This window comes from Ambystoma mexicanum, chromosome 5q (genome assembly GCF_040938575.1).
Source record: "Ambystoma mexicanum isolate Mex_15411 chromosome 5q, UKY_AmexF1_1, whole genome shotgun sequence".
In the NCBI taxonomy this organism is placed as follows: Eukaryota; Metazoa; Chordata; class Amphibia; order Caudata; family Ambystomatidae; genus Ambystoma; species Ambystoma mexicanum.
In genome coordinates this window covers 779,268,660-779,289,713 of record NC_090933.1, presented here as the reverse complement: position 1 = coordinate 779,289,713, position 21,054 = coordinate 779,268,660, and the positions used below count along the sequence as shown (strand labels likewise).

General features: G+C 47.1%; 1 protein-coding gene across 2 annotated transcripts in view; it reads left to right on the top strand.

Annotated features, from left to right (window-relative positions):
* LOC138497657 (early endosome antigen 1-like) overlaps positions 1-21,054 on the top strand; it is a 734,693-nt gene that overhangs the window by 108,660 nt on the left and 604,979 nt on the right. For both annotated transcript variants that reach the window (XM_069621253.1, XM_069621252.1), the window contains exon 2: positions 10,283-10,346. In XM_069621253.1, coding sequence (XP_069477354.1) covers positions 10,283-10,346 — 64 coding nt within the window. The remainder of the gene's footprint in view (positions 1-10,282; positions 10,347-21,054) is intronic.

The following is a 21,054-nucleotide window of genomic DNA, read 5'->3' as shown; positions in this document are numbered from 1 at the left end:
ACTTAACTCACTTGGTTGGTATTCAAATGCATTTATGGTGCCACAGGCAAATATCCCTGGCTAAGGGAATATGAACACATCTAGAGAAAAAGAATGTTCCTTGAAATGAATCCAGGAAATGCCCGGGGACTCTTATGGGAACAATCCCAAATTTTATGTTTCTAAAAATGATCAATTTCAATCATAATAGAAGTACAACAACATTTCACAGAAGTTTAGAAAACAACGTGATCTTTGTGTAAATATACAAATTATAATTCAAGATCATAAATTGATATTGGTCAGATACATCAAATGGGTTGGTTAAACCCTACATATTGTTGGTTCACAATAATATAAAGGTCTGCATGAGTTGACAAATGTTTTTATAGAATGGCAACAGATTATTCAAATAAATGACAGATTTGTGTTGTACAGGAGTAGTCCACTATTTTAACAATGATTTTGTGTTCAGAGGTGGGGTTCCTGTTGTCACTACGCGTTTCGGGAATGTATGTCTCCTTTCATCAGGTGAACAGAACTCTGTCTTCCTACAATAGAGTAACGACATTCAACGTAACCTCAATCTAAGTAACAAAAGAAATTATATTCATATTTAAAGGAAAATCTCATTGGGATCTACTGACCTTTCTGTGTCTCATTCTTGTTCTATGGACAGAGGCTTTAACTAGTGCTGCCACTGTAGTTGAGCCTCCGATGTGGGAAAGCTAATGGCATGATTTAGATAGAAAGTATGGATAAGCTAATCTACTTTGTAATAGGCGTTATGAGCAACCTTTAATACAGTAATACGTGTCTCAGTTAACCATAATCAAAGAAATTTAAACTACTCACTGTGCCTCTTCAAAACAGCAATGGCCTGCCTTTCTCAGTGCGTGAATAAATACACCCCTGTTCACCCACTAAGATCCTCAAACGATCACTTGCTCAAAGTGCCCAGCTTTAGTCGCCAAACTGCAGGCGACTCTAGCTTCCCTGTTGTCGCTGCCGAGCTTTGAAACAATCTCCCCAGGTTCTTGAGAAATTTGAAAACCTGGCTCGTCACCTAAGCTCCTCGAGCCATGTCACTCCATCACTGTTGAACCTAATTAACCTCTGCATCCTGCTTTTCCTGCTTATCCTTACCTGAACACCACTCCCCCTTTCCCTGATGTAACTAGCACCTAGATATCCGCGGGTTCAGTGCACTGCAACAAATGCAAAAATAAATGAATATATACATCTTCTTACCTCGCAAAGCATTACAGAAGGACAGGAATGGGACGGAAAGCAGCTTGTGGGCAGACTCCCGTCCCAAACCCATGCTTCATTATGTCAGTTGAATCGTGTGACAAGAACATAACCAACATCAGGAAACGGGGAGCTCCCAGAAGGGCAGAAGATGTACCTGTCTTACTAATTGCGCGAAAAACAAGCCTTCACCACTCTAGTCCATGCACATTAAAATGTGGGCACTAAATAAACATGTCTTCCCAATTCAGGGACTTATCCTCCCGTGTAGGGCCCGCAGACCTTCGGAAACAGTTCCACTCAGCAGAGCAGATTCTGGACAACAGTGTTCAACATTGCTGATATGTCGGTGGGTTTGGCTTTTTCCAGTCCAGCAGGACAGCCCCGCGGGTAGTAAACAGTACAATATGGATCAGTCTGCGGGTCAGTGCATCCCCATGCCAATTTTCGAGACCCTGTCCAAACAGCATCGCCGTCGGGGTTGATTCAACCGCTATCCCTTGTATTCCCCAGACTTTATAAACAAACTTATACCATAGTGATTCCAGTCTGGGGCATTGCCAAAACATATAACCCATAGTTCCAATTCTGCCACAGCCACACCGTAACTCTGCAGTCCTTGCAATGCCCATGCTATAGAGTCCGGCAGGGGTGTAGTAAGCCCTTTGTACGAGTTTAAATTGGATCTCCCTTTGTCGGAGATTGCAAGATACTTGGGTGATCATGGAGAAGAAGTCGTATATGTCACCCACCATTCTGTCCACCCCCAGGTCCCCGCAAGGGTCAGATTCCTCTTATAATCCTTATGCGTAGCAAGAGCGTATATGGTTTTGAACCCAGGGTATTCTATGAGGTCCCGCATTACCTCTTTCTCGCACAAAGATGGTTCTGTCAGTCTGGAGTCCTGTGGTTGTGTTCACAGCTTTGATAGAGTGAAGGGCCTGGGATTGTAGCCAGTCTATTTGTGCAAGCACCAGTCTGGTCCTGAGTTGATCCTAATGACATTGATTCTCCCAGTGAGGAAGAATGGGAGTGGGAGAGGGTCATAAGAGACCTTATCTCTACGGATCTTATCCCATACAGGTGTGTAGTCTAACTCTGGGAGTGTGTGCAGCATCACGCTGATCCATACCCCTAGGTATTTTATGGTCTGCAGTTGGAGCTGAAATAGTGCCACCCCGCCAGGATCACAAGGAATATCCAGGCGCAGCGGCATAGCCTCTCATTTGTCCCAGTTGATACTGTAACCGGTCACAAGCCCATACTAGCATAGTATAGCTGAGATGCTAGGAAGGGATCTAGCGCAATGACTGTAATATAACAATATATCGTCTGCGTAAAGCGAGATTCTGTATTCTTTGGGGCCCTCAACTATGCTACACCATTTATTTTTAAGTTTGTTTATTGGCATTTGTCATAAACAGTCTCAATGGCTGATCTCTCAAGCCATGTATTGCAAAACTCTTTGAAATAATAAAATAGTGAACAGAGGGGAGGGGAGGACGGGAAGGAAGGAGAAGGAAAAAAAAAAAAAAAAAAAAGAGAGGAGGGGGGGGAGGGAGGGGATAGAGAGGAGATAAAGATCTTAAGAAAGAGAAAACATTTCGAACAATAAACAGTTAACATTAACATGAACTGTCTCCATATCTTGCTTTCATCAAGCATATAGCAAGTCTTTAGCGGGGGGTATTGTGGGGTAGGGGGGGACTCCTGGACGCATCGATTGCTTCAGGTGTTTGGGGATCACCCTTGTGGGTTACTAGGTGTCTGCAGTTTAGTATGGTCCAGATGGTGATTGTTCATGGGGGTTTGTCGTCTGAGGGGTATGTTATAGTTCTGACTATCTCCCGCCATGCTTCTAGGGTGGAGCTGGACTCATCTGTGGATCGGGTAACGTTATCCTCCCACGCCTTAGTCTCTGCATCAATCCATCTAATAAGTTCGCTGTGCCAGGCGTCACACCTAGGTCCTGCTGGCTTTTTCCAGGACATAGCGATACACCATCCGTCGCCACTCCTCAATTTGGCGGCTAGTGGTTCGATTGCCAAGGTGTACAGTAAGGGTGAGAGCAGGCAGCCCTGTTGAGTCCCGGGATGCAGGGGAAAGGGGTCAGATATCGGGCCATGCTTAACCACCATGGCACATGGTGCCTTATATAGAAGCCCCACCATCTGTAGAAAATACCCTGGGAAGCCAAATGTGCGCAGCACCTCGAACATGTAGTCCCAGCGCACTTTGTGAAATGCCTTTTTGCGCCAAGTTATAGGACTACATTTTTGGACTGAGCATTCCCTTCTAGGATATGCAGGAAGCGCCTGAGGTTGTCTGAGGAGTGCCTATTCAGGATAAAGCCTGTTTGGTCTTGTGGATGAGCCTGGGTAACAGTCTCACCAGATGGCCAGCTACGCATTTTCCTAGGCCCTTAGCATCAATCTTTATAAGGGATATTGGGCGGTAGGAGCCGCAGAGGGTGGGAGCACATGCCTTTATATGGAATACCACTATGTTGGCCTCAAGCAGAGATGGTAGAAGTACCTCGAATACCTAAGAATCACAACAGCACCATTGCTCGAGATCCCAGATTGTGAATCGCACTTCCTCCACCTAGCTCCGGAGCATGAAACCAATCTATCCTTCCTGCTTATCTACAGACCACCCACATACAACCCAACCTTTTTAGCGAAATTTGTAGACGCCATAGAAAACATCGCAATGGAACATGACCACCTAACCATACTAGGAGACTTTTTAACATCTTGCTAGAAGAGAAGAATAGCAACTCTACCAAATCACTAGCCTCACACCTAGCCAGCATGCACCTTCAACAAATGGTGAAGGGGACCACCCATGCAGCTGGATACACGTTGGACGCAATCTTCTGCAAACAAAGACTAACTGCATTTTTTTTACCCCAATACACATTCTTTGGAGCGTCCATCTTATGATACCTTGTGATTCCTGCTCCAAGGCGAGTACACGCCATTCACATAAATCTAGCTCCAAATGAGGAAAATAATTGAAATATCTCAACACCCTGAACCTCGACACTAGACTGGAATCCACAAAAACACCCAACGCTCTCCTGGCTACACTTCCATTAGTTGAAAGAAGCTCTAGATGTTGTAGCTCCAAACAAACTTTGTCCCCTCCCAAAAGAGAATGGTTTTCCAATGATTTGTGCCCCACCTCTGAGCCCTGAAAAAACAAACCAGAAACTCGAACAAGCTTGGAGGAAACATTGCAAGGAACAGTACAAAATTGCATATAAAAACAGATAGGGCTCTATCAAGCAGAAATCAAAAAAAGCAAAGCATGTTTATGACTCTGTTTCTAAAATCCTCTTTTCAAAACAACGCCCTAAAATCCAAAATCCAACAAATCCTCAACCTCATGCCCAAGGACATACGCAACAACATCACCAATGACCCAACTCGACAGAAGGCAACAAAGATGGCTCACCAGTAGACCCTTGCCCACCAGACAACTACAAAAACATCCTCAGAAAAGAGACACCTGCAGAATACTTCTGTAACCTCATGAACCATTCACTGGAAACGGGAACCTACATAGAAGTTTCAAAGCTGCCTACATTAAACCACTTCTTAAAGATCCCACAGAAAATATAGACAACTTTACCAACTACCAGCCTATATCAAACATCCCTTACCCAGCCAATCTTCTAGAAACCTATGCATATGGACAAATCCTGACACACATGGAAATCAATCCCCTACTGGACCAGGCATACGTTGGCTTCAGGCCTAGCTGAGCAACTGAATCAGCACTACTCTCCATATGAGTTGACCTAAAAATGATCTCGAACATCACTTCCACCCTGATACTATTAGACATTTCAGTGGTTTTTGACAGTTAACCATACAACCTTCATCAAAAGAATGCAAGAAGCAGGGATAGGCAACACTGCAGTACAGTGCATTTAATCCTTACTGGCAGAATGGAAGCCACCTGGGTAACACCCTTTGGCTCATAATGCACACGCACTTGCGGGGCTCCATAAGGGTTATCCGTCTCAATGATACTCTTCAACATTTACATGACCCCACTCATGAAACTCATCAAGGAAACAAGACTTACTTGTTACAACTATGCCACTGATGCTCAAATCATCAACAAAATCGATACCATTGAGGACATAGAGCAAACCCATGTCAACTGCCTCACAAAAATCAACACATGGATGAGCAACAACAGCTTCAAACTCAACCCAGACAAAACTGAAATCATGATCATGCCCAATAACCTCTCTATACAACCACATATAGCGGCTCTACGTTATTTAATCGCAGGTCTTTTCATCGCAGGGTTTTTATCCCCCCAAACACCCTGTTCACTTTATTTATTTTTTTATTCCCCTACCAAAATTATTTTAATTTTTAACCCCCCCACCCAAAAAAAAACAGATGAGTTTTTTTTTCAAAAATTAATTTGCGGTAAAAAAAACCTGCGATGAAAAGTCCCGCGATCAAAGGACGGTATACTCATATACCATGGCCTACTGAAATGTGAATCAGGCCAGTAGCATCCACAGTAGTAAAAAATCTCAAATTTTGGCCAACGACCTAACAGTGGAACCTCAAGTCAATTCAGTACTAAAGAAATGCTTCTTACATTACATACTTTAACCAAATATGACCTTTTCTCACCTTACCACAGGGAACACTTGCCATCATCTCGCTCGTCATTTCACGAATAGACTATGCAAACAGTATCTACCTTGGAAGTCCTGACTACCTCATCAAAAACTACAACAGATCCAAAATGCAGCAGCAAGACTCCTCCTAAGATTTACCACGAGATAACCCATCACGCCAGCACTAACATCCTTACCAGTCAAGAAAAGTATCTATTTTAAAACACTTTGCATTGTTCACAGAGCAATTCATGGCCAAGGAGCAACATTTCTGCAAGAAAACATCTACAGCCCAAAAAGAGCCCCAAGGTCTAGCAAGGACAGATCGCTTGAACCCAAACAATATTAGAACATGAAATCTGGGGGAACAGCCGTTTCAAACATCTGACTGAAACTCACTCCCAAGGGATTATGCACAGCAGAGGAACACCTGACCTTGCGGAAAGCACTAAACGCATGGCTCTTTGATTTATCGACCTAACTCACAAAACCATGGCCCTAGATCAAAGAGAATCACCTGGCTTTAATGCAAAGAGGTGCAGCATGAAGTAGCGGGTCTGGGTTTGGGATTCCCAGGTCACAGGATCTAAACAGATTGTCCTACCAGTGAAAGAAAGACCTGACACCGTTAACCAACGCACACTGGGTTTCAGTTTACTCAACAAACAACCAGTGCAGCAATGATTCAACCCTCTACCCTGGTATGTGAATCAACCCTTTCTCCCCCACTAACCCTGGTAAAACTGTCCATTCTCCTGCTTACACACTAATAGGCAACTAACTACGCTACCCACACATGCGAACCACAGCCCTGTCCACAAACTCCCAACAGCAAAACTCCACACATCTTCCATTAACTCACAAAATCAAAACACGGGCAATTCACTGCTATGCCACGGGGACAATGCAAAGCCTACCATACATACTCTAGCACCGACCATACACCGACCTGTACCACCTAGAAGCAAACCCACACACAGTGACTAGTTTTTCCGAACTGAAACTAAGAACACAACAGCAAAAGCGCTCAGACGCTCTCCCTCCCCTCCTTCTAAATAAAAAATGCCTTTTTTTTTTTTCCAGATCCACCCGAGTGCATAGTGACCATTCAAATGGCAGCAGTGCATGGTATCGATCTCATTAATACAACAGAATATAGCATAATCAATCCAACATTTACCTAGTTTTTTGCCTTTGGGCTTAGGTGGGGTTCCCAGGTTGGGTGGCCGTATAAATGGGAGATTCAACTTTTGGCAGTTATTGGTAATTTCCATTTTTCTGGGTTCAGACATAGGGCACCCTTTCCAGACCGCCACACTACAAGTCTTCCTGCATAGGCCGTTGCGCACAGCAGGTTGGACCTGCCGGGCGCAACGATCCTGGTAAGCAGACTTGGCACGGAAGCACCGGCACCGTTAGCAACAGTGCCAGTACTTCCATCTCCCCACTCCCAAGGAGTCCTATGGGACGCCATGGGAATGGGGAAGAACATTTTCCGGCGCCTGACTTCTCTATCCGCCAGGACTTGTAATGTCCCAGTGCCGCTGGCATATCAGATGACGGAAAAGTGTTACGAGTACGGTGGCAACACGCCGGTACAACCGGCGGGTTACCGCTGGACTCGTAGTTTTGCTGAAAACCTAGACTGCATGGTTTAGAGAGGGTGCGTGATGTCGTTGTTTACCGCTACCTTATCATTAACCTCATGAAGTAATTGAGTATCATCTTCGAGCTGGGCACATTCCAGATGGTCCTCCAGCAAACTAGTGAGTTGTTGCATGTATGTAACGATGAGTCAGGGTAGAATTCGGAAGTGTTGGGGTACCCCGCAAGTGATGGACATGAATGGAGATTGCGATTTGCCCAGATTGACCTGTGAGGTTCGATCCGCTAGGAATTATTTGATCCACTTCAGGGGAGAGCTCTGAATTCCGAGAGAGTATCGGTAGGATGCATTGTCCACTGTATCATATGTCACTGAGAGGTGGAGGAGCATCAGAACTCCTTATTAATTTTTATCCAGTAGTTTAACGGCAGCTTCCCTTATCTTCAGCAGAATTGACTCTGCACTTCTGTCCAATCTGAAGTCCGTTTTTCTATCATGCAATACATATTTTGTTTCACAGTAGTTTTGCAGTTGGACTATTGTGAGGTATTCAAGGGAAGTTTGGAGATGGGACGGAAGTTGTACAAGTCTTCGAGATCATTGTATATTTCATGATTTGTTTCATCATGGCATATTCAAGGGCAGGATAGACTGTGCCATCTAGGAGATTTCTTTTTCAGCACCCCAACTCCCATAAATAGACATTTACATTTAATTAGATTACTTAATAACTTATTAAAGAAAGGCGTCTCCTGTGATGTTGCAAGCAAATTACAAAAGATGCACGTCTTTTAAATGTACAAAGAAGCCTTTAAATATTTTCTGCAGAGTACAAGCCTGGCAGCAATATTCACAAGTGTACTCCCAGAAGTTCCTGTAGTCTAGTTAAGTCACTCCACTTTAGTCCTCGGGATCCCAGTGTGAGTCCCTGTGTTGGAACAAGAGCAAATCTGTTAAATTAATGGGCACAGATAGTTTTCCTATATCCGAGACCAGGGGAGCCATTTTTGCTGAATCTTGGTTCTGGGAAAATCCGGCCCAATGACCAGCGCTGTTTGTGATAAGATAGAAGTTTGGATGTCGGATTTCTTATAAAATTAAAGTATGCTGCAATTTTACCAGCCTTTTCTGAGATGTCTACAATGGGACAATGTTCCTGGAATGGGCTGGAAATCTGTTTGGAAAGGTTAAACAGTTATTGTCTTGTTTGACTCCTAGCATTTTGATGGAATTGTATAAATGGTGTCTTGGTTAGTTAGCACGTGTGTAGCCTATAGCATGGAGGGGGCAGGCAAGAGCACATTTGCATGCTTTGGGTTGGCACCATTTCCTTTACCATTGTCGTCTCATCTTTTGATGGTGGCTAGTTCTAATTGGAACCAGTTATTTCCTCTAGTTTAGTCATCGTTTCCTTTTTAATGGATAAGGGGGTTAACCATCTCTGTTTTGCTTCAGTCTTTTGTGGAAGGCCTGAAGGAGGGTGATGTAATAGTCTCATAATGAGACACTCTAGTGCTTTCTTTGGTGGTGTTTGGAGGTATGGGTATGTTCTGGTTGATGGGTGCTTTGCAAATGTTTGGGTTTGTGTAGATTCTGGATTTCAGTTGATAATAACCAGTGGTGGTTCTAGAATTGTTCGGTAGGCCTAGGTGAAGGTTCCAAACCAGGATTGCTTCCATTTGATGGCTGTCTTTGTGTGTTGGGCTGGGCTAAGTGTGGAGAAACCTAATGTGAACCTGGAGGTTATACATTGCATGGCTGCTTTAATTTCAGAGCATTCAAACAAAAATTCAGGATGCCGAATATAATGATTTTGTTTGCTATATTTCAAAGATTGGTTATGAAATCTGCATGTTGCTCATGAAAATGGTTACTGTTGCCTGTGGAGGGTGGGAGAGAGGAGAGGAGCAGGTGGTAGTGCTTATATACTATAACGTAACGGATAGTGATATCTATACATATATAAACCGCTTAGTTACGTTTCCGTACTCGGCTGATGCAATTACTCGGTGTTGGGTTGCCCTTTGCTGTCCAAATGGCAAACTGCACCCACTTCAACAATAGCTACCATTTGAACAAACAGAATGAACATGGTTCTACATGGTCACCTTCACCTTCCACTATCGCAAACATTTGTAAGTTACTTCTTCCCACCCCCACTTCTCTTCACACATGGTACAGCGGTTTTAGTCTCAATGAACAGTTGATTACCAGCTCAACGTTTCAGTCTTTAAAGAGCAAACTGCTGTAGGATGAATGCCTCCACACAAGCTAAAACTGAAAGTAGGTGCTGTATTTATGCTACTACGCAAACTTATGCCATCATTGGAATTCTACAATGGAATAAGGTGGACAATTGCGTGTCTACAAAGACACATCATAGAGGCCTGTGTGATCGATGAAACTTAGATACTGTTTTTATACCGTGCATACCTCTCATTCCATTTGATACGTTTAGCCTTTTCAATGACCATTAATAATTTACAGACACCTACACCTTCTTCCTGAAAGTGATCAGTGGTAATTCCGATATTTTAGAATGGGGACAGACGTGACCCTATGAATTACCGACTGATATTGACCTTTTAGATCTGCTAGAATGGCGTATTTTGCAATAGCTTCTTTAGAGGTAACAATAGGGAGCTAAATGGTTGTCTCCCTGCAATTTCGACCCCCACAAAATAGGTTAATGGATATAAAGTCCCTAGGACTCCTTCCATTAAAACAATGGATTGTGCTATGTTATCACTGCCCACTTATTTTGACATCTCATCATAAATTCTATTTCCTTTCAGAAATGTCAAACAAATCCATCAATTTAAGAAGTACCAAGGCACATAAGATGGCCCCAAGTTTCGGGTGAGTTGGACATTTCATGCATAAATCCTTTTTGAAATTCAGCTACAATATTTCTCATTGTGTACAATATGTGCCAAGTACCATTTCTGTTTTGAATGTTTACCACTACCTCCCTTAGTAGTAAAATACAGTTAGAAATATTTAAAGATACAAGTGTTGTATATAGGTTTGAAAAATGTTACTAAATCCTGTATTCTCCTACTATGACATCCTGCCATTCAATATTGGGGTCCTCGTCCACTGGCGTGACTTTACGCAGAGATATATAGCTTCTTCTCTGCCACCCACAGTTCTTCTCAGGCCCACCTCTTCTGAAGGAAGCAGATGCTGTGTGTGCTACCTTGAAGCCTATGTTACTTAGCAGCAAGTTTATGCCACAGAGAGGCCAACTGCCAGGTATTATACGCGTAGAACTGTCAGCGAAACAGGCCTGCCATTCTTGTACTGCAAGATTGGAATGCCCAGCTCAGCAGTTTGCCGCACTGTGTTGCAGTTACACTGTTAAGTGAGGCGTGCCTTGCTTGCCAAGGTGCCATGGGTCTGGTGGTGGGGGGAGATGTCCAGATGTCAAGAATTGTTTTTTTTGGGGGACAAACACGAGCAAGGGTGCCATTAGATACCATTTATTTAACTTTAGGCATGTGAATGTCAACCTAGGAGGTGAAGGAGGTAAGGGAGGATTGCAGGACAGCAGGTAGTATTTTTCAGGTGGGGATCAAATAAATGAGAACATGGGGCTCCAGGTACTTGTTTGGTGTTGGCTAGGTGTACATCCATACTGCCTCTGCTTCCCCCATGCCTCCCCTCAATTCCTTATAGTTCTGGTTCATGTCCACGGTCCAAAAGTTTGGAAATGGCCATGGTCAGGGGTTGGGGGGTATTGATTTACATCCTAGTGTTATGGGGATGGATGCATATGCACACTAGGCGAGAGACTGGCATAGGCAGGCAAGGGGAACACTCTACATATATCTGTTTACTTCAACACTCCTCTGCCCCACCTCTTAACTGTCTTGAATTTCATGTACTTGGACTTAATATCGAATGGCTTTCACTGCTTTTTCATAAAATGTTCCAGTGTTGGACAACTGTCATACGTGGTAACTTTCAGGGATCCTCCGAGTACTCACACTTGTGGTTTCTCAGTGGTACAGTGGTACGCTCTATCCTGGTACCTTCATTCCCAGAGTTTAGTTTCCTGGGGTATGGCGTTGAGACCGAGCTGCTTCACTCTGGTTCTGCTGCTGTCTTCCTGACTCTGCCACGGAGTTGCTACGAGCATCAAATCAACTCAGGCATGACTAGTCGCTCCTCCAGTGGGAGATTTCCCTTCTCCTGCTCCTGTTGGTTTCAGCGTTGTTCATCGGGCTCCAGGCCCACCACGGGTCTCAGTGGACGGTCTCCTGCACTCGATCCTGCCAGCGGATTTGCCCTTGATTGCAACACCAGTTTTCCACTGTTCTCAGCTGGCGCCGTCTCCTTTGCTGACAACGGCAAGTTCTGCGGTTCCTCACTGCTCTGCCCCACCAAGGCGCAGCGATGTCTGAGGGCTTTCCCTGCAGCTGGCTCTCATCTACCTCTCAATCGATTTGCCTCAGTTACATAGCGGGGAGATCCCCATTGGACACCCCCACCTCCTTTGGTCCGTACAATAACACAATGAAATGAATACACTGACAACATTTAAAGTTTGGAAAACACAAGGTCACAGGTTTATTAGGAGCAAGACAACTTGGGACGGTCCCAGCCACATTACAAAACAGTCAGATATGGGTGAACCCTGTCACCTCTTTAGCCACTGGCCAAACTGACAAACTGCTGGTTACTTCCAGCTACACTGGTACACCAGTGGGACACTCGGGCACTGACCAGGAGATTGTTGGCCTATCGCCCTAAGGAAGGTAGTCCGTGCCCGTCGAGGGATCGGCTCGAGCCCGGCCAATCCCGAGCCGCTGCAGCGTGAAGTCCCTCATTGGCTAGGACCGCCCCGATACTCCGCCTGTAACAAAAAGCAATAGGAATTAGACACAAATCAAACAACACACTAAACTTATCTTCAATATTCTTACTATGTGCACCTTAAAAAATTACATTGATGATGCGACAGCTTCATCTTGGTCCTACTCTCCCTACCGGTCTGTACGTATTAACTGCATACCCAAGTTCTTGCCAACCTTCCACATGTGTGCCCATGATTCTATTTCAGCGTGGGTGGGGATTCACACAAGGCGGGAGCTGCTGGGCAAGAGACTGATGGCCAGCAGCTCCCGCCCTTATAAGTGTACCCGGGAGACCAGACCGGAAGCCAGGTGCCCGGGGACGCCTCTTCTGCCTCGCTGAGGGGGGGGGGGAAGAGGAGAGGCATGACCAGCAACCAGAAAGGGGTGGCCAGAGGGGACAGCCCGCTATGTAGGCTGTCCCTCTAGCGCCCCCTGTGGGGGCCGGTCAGCCTCTTAGCGGGGAGATCCCCATTGGACACTCCCACCTCCTTTGGTCCGTACAATAACACAATGAAATGAATACACAGACAACTTTTAAAGTTTGGAAAACACAAGGTCACAGGTTTATTAGGAGCAAGACCACTTGGGACGGTCCCAGCCACATTACAAAACAGTCAGATATGGGTGAACCCTGTCACCTCTTTAGCCACTGGCCAAACTGACAAACCGCTGGTTACTTCCAACTACACTGGTACACCAGTGGGACACTCGGGCACTGACCAGGAGATTATTGGCCTATCGCCCTAAGGAAGGGAGTCAGTGCCCGTTGAGGGATCGGCTCGAGCCTGGCCAATCCCGAGCCGCTGCAGCTGCAGCGTGAAGTCCCTCATTGACTAGGACCGCCCCGATACTCTGCCACGCTTTGATGGTGGCTCACGCTGCCATCAATGCCCCCAAACCTTAGGCCCTTACTTCTCTCTTAGCATCTGTATTGTTCCATACTCACCATTAGTTCATCTGCACCCAGCCCTCCTTAGCGCACCCAATATAGCCGTCAGGAATACATTGTTGCCCTTGTCAGATAAGTGTACACCATCTGCATCAAAATGGGAAGGCAAGGAGCTCAAGCAGCAATGCCCTATAAACCCCAGGCCCTCCGCTTTTGTGAATTTCGCAACACTTCTGTTGAGGCGCTTCCTGGATTTTTCCATGCCGGGCAGAGAGATGGCGTCTCTCCACACCCACCTTTGCACCATCTCTGACCAGAGTATTTCTGTGCCTGGTAACTCATGTGCTGTAATGCGCAAAGTCACCTGTATTTGGGCGAGCAGGCGTCCATGGCCCAACTTAGCCAGATCGTTGCCCCCCAAATGAATCACCAACCACCTTGGTGCACGCCTCCACTGTAATCGCCAGTGAATGGCCGGCAGCAAGGAATGCCACCTCATTCCAGGAGTGCCCAGCCACACACACTCGGTACTCTTGAATCCCAAGTTTTGTCCGATCGTCCATTGCCTAGCCCTTTTTTCTGCCCGTTTCACAAATGAGTGGCCGATCAGCCACACTGCATCATCTGTGAAGAAAAAACATACCATACCATAATTTCCTGATTAACCTGTATCCAAACCGACCCCATTCCCTGCCCTGGCCCCTAAGTGCTCTTGGTATCTAGTATTCTTCTGGGCATGCACTGTGCTGGGGGCGGATATAAAGTCGATAACGGCCCGACTCCCACCTCCCCACCTTCATGATCGCCCGAGGGGACATGCCTTGTTGAAAGGCTGTGGTGGCTGCGCCTATTCTAAAACTATGTGTGGACCAACCTTCATCCTGGATGCCCAAGGCCTTCAATGCCATTGCCAGCACTTTGCGGAATTGTAATACAGAAAGGGGGGTGGGGGGGGAGTGTCGGCGTGAGTTAGCAGGGGGCCGGCACTTGTGACTCGAAACTTTACAAAGAGCTTAAAAAGGAGTACTGGGCAACATTCTGCAAGGGGTGCCCCGTGTAAGACTATGTTATAACCTTTTCCTTGCTGGTCCGTTTTGCTTTTCCTCAATAATATACTGACCCCCTTGCCCGTTTCCTTGTGGAACAGAGATACATCCCCCAAAGCAATGGCCCTCCCAGATGTGTCCTTCTTGGATGCAGAAACTAGCTCACTAATCCTAAATGCCCCAAAAAAAGTCCCATGCGAATGCCAACCTGAATAGCGCCCCTTCGTATTTGCTGAAGCATATGCTAGGTAACGTGGCTAACAACTTTACCAATAACCCAAAGTCAATTGGTTTTCGCACATCCTTAGACCTTGGCTCCGAGCGGGCCCAGCCTTTCAATGCAGAACGCACCAAAAACCCTTTTGTGGGATCGCCCTTCCCTTCCAATTTGAAGTGGAATGCAACTGCTGCTAAATGCGATGCTGCCAACCTCTTTGACATGCCCTCTGTGTGTGCCCAGACCACAAAGGCGCGTATCTGTTCCTCCGCAGTCAGTTTCTCACCCTGCAGATGAGAGATCACGTTCTTGAACTTGCCATAACCTTGCTGGTATCTACATCTTACTCCGGGCGTGAGTGAGCGCTCACTCAACTCGGCGAGCGCCCTGTCCACACCACCAGCTGCCACCACTCCTTTTTGAACTGCGCTCCCTCCAGTTTGCCCTCCGGGTGGGCTGTCCGGAACTTGGACCACTGAAAGCAAGAAAGAGCGTCAGCAGCAATATTAGCAGTGCCCGGCACATGTCGAGCCCTAAATTCAATGTTGTGATACATACATACTTCCACTAGTTTCCTGAGCAAGCTCAAGATTGCAGGGCATGATGCGGACTGTAAGTTAATGGCTTGTACTACCGCATTGTTGTCAGACCAAAAATGAACCCTCTTGTTGGCCAAAACCGTAGGCCATAACAACAGTGCGACAACACTGGGGAACATTTCTAAGACCATTATGTTCTTTGTTCTCCCCTTCTTGTGCCACTACTGTGGCCACTTCTGAGCACACCACTCTGGCCCTAGGATTACACCGAAACCTTCACTTCCTGCAGCGTCTGAAAACAACTGTAGTTCAGTGTTGGTTTCCCACGGGGTTCGCCAGATTTGCACCCCATTGAAGCTGTCTAAGAATCTGTACCACATCCTTAAGTCTTCCTTGAGGGCATTGCTTAATCTAATATGGTGTTGTTTATGAACCACACGAGCTGTTGCCCTGGCCAGCCTACGTGCAAAAACCCTGCCTGCCGGGATTATTTTAGCCGCAAAATTCAGTTTTCCCAGAAGTTGCTGCATTTTTTCAAGGGTGGTCCTGTCTTTTGACAAATTATTCACTATTTCCTCCTCCACTCCCTTTACTTTATCATCAGGCAACCTACAAGTGCCCTTAACAGTGTCTATCTCAATGCAAAGAAATGTCAGAACCCTGCAAGGGCCCTCTGTTTTCCCAGGCGCTAAGGGAACACCCAACTCTCCCATCAATTGTTGAAAAACAGACATTGCTATTGCACAGTCCTCAGACCCTTCCCTGCCAGAGAATAGAAAGTCGTCTAGATAATGAACCATTGCCCCCCGCTGCTCCATTCTGCGTGCCGCTCATTCAAGGAACGTGCTGAATGTTTCAAAAAAGGAACAGGACACTGAGCACCCCATGGGCATACATTTGTCTACAAAGAAACCCTCCTTCCACTGGAAACCCAGCAAATGGAAGCTGGCTGGATTCACAGGTAACAAGCGAAATGCAGACTCAATATCCACCTTGGCCATCAAAGCCCCTCTTCCCATACTGGCCACCACCAACATAGCCTGGTCAAAAGAAGCGTAGTGAACAGAGCATATTTCCGGGCTCAACCAGTCGTTCACTGACTCGCCCTTCGGGTAAGAAAGGTGGTGGATGAGCCTGAACTTACCCCTCTCCTTTTTGGGAACTATGTCAAGAGGTGACACAATGAAGTTGGGGAGAGGGGGGGGGGCATCAAATGGTCCAGAAATCCTGCCTAGTTCTAGTAATTTGTTTAATTTCCTATCGACTTCCCCAGGCAGACCCCTCGCTGAAGGTAAGTTCCTAGCAAAGCGGCAGGTGAGGGGACCCTCGTAAGGAATAACAAATCCTTTTGTGAAACCCTGAAATAGCAAATCCCTCTCACGCTGTCTGGGGTAATGGCTTAGATGATCCACTAAAACCTGCAAATTCACTGGGGAGGGACCCTTCCTAGACAAATCTGTGTAGCCGTGCTTGTTGCCGGGGGAGGAGGGGTAACGATGTGAGCCTTACTGTCCTTTCCTCTGGCCCCTACCCCCAGAGCCACCCTCCCGCTAGAAACATCTGACCAAGGGATGGTTCCCCCCGCATTTCCCACACTCATGGCTGAACTTACACTTAGGACCCCAGTTACAGCTGCCTGTATTAAAAAACCGGCATGCCCTATTCGCTCCCTTCCTATCCTCTTGTGGTCCATTCGAGGTACTAGATCCTGTAGCTCCCGACTATGCTTACGGTGCCTCTTATTGTTCTCTTCAGTACTTAGCATGACATTGGGGCCGGCATCTTGTATTGCTAAAAGGCTGAATATGTCAATATTGTTCCTGGCCCATATTTGCTCTCTGATGTCCTAAGGGTATATGCCAGGCTAAGGATGACCTGCCCGATAACAAGGGGGCAACCGTCATAGGCTGTTCCGCTCCTAAAGGCGCTGAAGGTGAGGCAAGTGAAGGGATGGGGGTGCTGACGGTGGGGCCTGTGCCCGTCGCAGGGGGGGCAGGTATACTGGGCAAATTGATATCAGTGGTGCTCGCGCTGGTCCCCTCCCACACGCTCCTAGCCACTGGTAGGGTAGCCACTGCTGCCACAGGAGCCCCATTGCCCCTGACCAACACCAATATTTCTTCCAAAATCAACCCAAACCTTTCATTACCTACCGCACCACCGACTGGTGGCGACACACCTGATTTTTCAACTGAAACCTGTAACATGGGAGGTGTAATGGAACACAATTGCGCTTCGTTGACACTTGCAACACCTGCAGTTGCTACCGGTGGCAAGGCTGTAGCCCCTGGCCCAACTTGCGCCAGCTCACTGGCAGTTTGTACCGTAGGCGCCACCTGCAACATTTCAGTTGTTTTCTTACCCTTTTGCTGGCGTTTTCTCTTGGCAGGTAAAGGTTTTAGTGCGATTGCGCTCGGGGGGTGGGGGGGATATCTACCACGGGGTTGGACAGATCTGGGCATCCACCACAACTTGTTTGGGTTGCTCTGGTTGCTTTTTGGCTAACACTTTCTTAGCCCAACCCTTCCCCTCACTGCGCATCCTCTCTTGGAATAACGCCCAGATGGCCCTTTCGTCCTCTTCCTCGCTTGACCCCGGGGTGTTGGGCACTTCCTCAATGGAGTGGAACAGGTCTTGTGAGTCCTCCACCGACGACATCCTAACTGAAGATGGAAAATTCATGTTACCACCCGGCCTTACTGCATTCCACGTTGCGAGTACCGACTAAAGTGCACCCGCCAAAAGTACTGTTTTCACACATTTGCTGCCGGACATTCCTCCTTGACCTATACCTTACCACACTTCTTTTCTTTTTGGTAAATAGCCTTAAAATTCCTCTTAACCGCTGCTCCTTTGCCCGACCTGTATTCAAAAAATTGAACCATGCAGTTAAGCATTTCATTCATGCAACATCACAAAAGGCGCCTGAGGATCGATATGCTGATCATAAAGAGAATGTATTGGCCCCGAAGAAAAGCAAGCGAATTGCAAAAATTCCCCACACCACAACTTGGAGACAAATGAAGTAATAGGCGTAACTGGCTGTGCCCTGGCTAAGCAAATCTTCAGCCTGTGATGCGGGGGCCTCCCCCTTAATGTCACGCATGTGCTCAACCAATTTGAATGCAGCCCTTTACAACTCTCCTACAACCCGGCGTATTTAACATGCACATGCTCATTGGTTGCTTCTCTGCCCCAATTTTAGATTAAATAATAATACTATGGGCAATAATAATAATGTAGCATTTTATAGAGTGCTACGAACCCTCGGTATCTGAGCACTGCTTATTATGACCCATGGTGTGTGGTGCTCTTTTATCACCTCGGAAGGATGAAAGGCTGAGTTTGGCCCTGCCGGGACCCAAACCCGCGTCCGCATGCTATGCACAGATGTCAAAGCGAGCGCTCTACTCGCTGTGCCACTTGCCCGGCTAATCTTTACATGATAAGTGCGTTGCCGCTGACACGCGTTATAAATACAAACAAACAAGGGCAGATTACGCGCGGCATATTACGAGGTGGGGGGGCACATGGTAACGGGCGTTCGAGATATACAGTGTCCCCCCCCACATACTAAATACTTTGGTCCTTATACAGTGCAGCGAACCCTCAGTTGTCCGTGCGCTGCCCCGCACAAACCACGGTGTTTGGCGCGCATTCATGACCCCGTAGGACTAAAGGCTGAGCTTGGCCCCTGCCGAGACCCGAACCCGTGTTAACGGGCGCGTGGGAAGGAGCGAACACCGAATAACAAAGTCCGCGCTCTACCTGCTATGCCACTTGCGGCTATCGCGTCCTCGTGAAACATTTAAATTAATCCTGCATTTATGTAGCGCTACTAAAACTCGGGTATTTGAGCGCTGCTTAATATTACCACGGTTTGTGCCCTCAAACCTCATGCAATGTACCCATAATACAACAAATGCATGGCACGGCGACCATGACTCACGGCCCCTGAAACAACACGGTGCGGCATCAACAACTTGCATTTATCGCAAAAAACACCTGGTGCGGCGGCCATGAATCCTTTTAAACCCAGTTACAATTACAACCTCCAAATGTAAACCCAACGCATGGCACGGCGGCCATAAAATGATTTCAAACAACCTCACATGTTATACAAACAAGGGCACGGCGGCCATGACTCCACACCACAGCGTAAATACTGAAAACCCAATTTCGGCATGTAAACCCAATGCATGGCACGGCGGCCATAAATTGATTTCAACAAAACGCACACGTTATAAAAACAAGGGCACAGCGGCCATGACTCAACCCCAGCGTAAATATTGAAAACATAATTTCGGCACGGCGGCCATGAATGCAAACAAATGGCATCCCCCTTGCGTTGCGAACCGAACGGGCCATCCGATAAATCACATCGCTCCTCTCGCTCCCAGCCCTGTGGCCCGGCTGGCCCTTAACGCCCAATGCAGCCGTGAGGAGAACGGTATTAGCATTACCCTTTGCTCAGGTCTGCAGACCCCTGCCCCCCACCCACCTTAACCGGCCTGACTGTGGGAGGCCTGCTCAAGCTGACGCGGCGGCCAGCGAGCAGGCCCCTGTTCCCCCTCCCTTACTTACCAATCTGTTGCGACTGCCGAATCTGGATTCACGCGGGAGCTGCTGGGCAAGAGGATTCACACAAGGCGGGAGCTGCTGGGCAGGAGACTGATGGTCAGCAGCTCCCGCCCTTATAAGTGTACCCGGGAGCCAGGTCCCTGGGGACGCCTCTTCCGCCTCGCTGAGGGGGGGGGGGAAGGAAGAGGAGAGGCATGACCAGCAACCGGAAGGGGGTGGCCAGAGAGGACAGCCCGCTATGTAGGCTGTCCCTCTAGCGCCCACTGCGGGGGCCGGTCAGCCTCTTGTATGTCAGAAAGCAAATAAGTGTTCCATTTAGGTTCAAATATCGTAGTTGATCCAGCATTACCTGAAGTCATCATGAAAGCGCTGTTTGGCTGGTGCAAGAGCCGTTGTTCTATTGAGACGAGACGAGACGAGCCGAGCCAGGCATTTTATGCTGTGGAACTATATTCATTGTTTATTCCTGGCCAGGAAAAGCTTCGTAGTGGAGGCTCCGCCCACTTTGCTCACTATTAAACCTCTGGGTCGCGTGCATCAGGAGTGCGCTCGAAGTGCGCTGCTTGGTTGTTTGCTGGGTGAGGGGGGCTCATTGTGATGGTATTGTTTGCTTTAGAATCTTGAGCGAACAAATGGATTTGACTTTATGCATTGTTGCATTGTTGCTTGACCTGTGGTGAGGTGCCGCTCATATAAACCAACAGTTTGGGCGGCATTGCCAAGTAATGCATTTTTGCTTGCTTTCCGATTACAGAATCAACGCGGCAGATTCAGCTGCTAGGATGCACTCCAGGAAATATGCATACAGTGGTTAGCTTTGTTGTTAGTACTAACATTTTCCTTGTCACTGATCCGTACTAATGGGACATTTGTTATAGGTTCAAGGAAGGGTGTGAGCAGTTCTGCAAGCACCTATGCACGTGATAAAAATGTCAACTAGGCAAGAGAATGCTAATGCGCTTACGCTGTGCGATACTCCTCTCCCCTTAAGCAATTGGCGACTTCTCATTCAGAATGACAATGAAGATGCCAGCCTCTAGAAAAGATATCTTAGCAGCGCCTGTGGTTCGTACCAGTCTCAGAAATAGCATAACAAAGCCGCTGGCATTGCCCCTGCCTCCTACTCCAAAAAAAGTCTGTAAAGAGATGGGGCATAGGTACATGAGCAGCCCCCCAATTCGGGCCATGGACATTCAGTCTTTGGAGGGGCAGGGTCATTCGCAAATCACTGTTTGTGGAGGACATGGCACCGGACTCATGGGTAAGCGCCATTGATGCCAGGAACTCGCAATACATCGCTGATCCTCGAAAGGATCGTGTTTTGGATTGTACCTTTCTGGATACTCTTTCCGCCCCACCCTCCCTCCGCTTGTCAGGTGGAATTACCTTACTCAGCCTGTCGCAACATTTAGAAGGGGAGTGGGGGTTGATGGGGG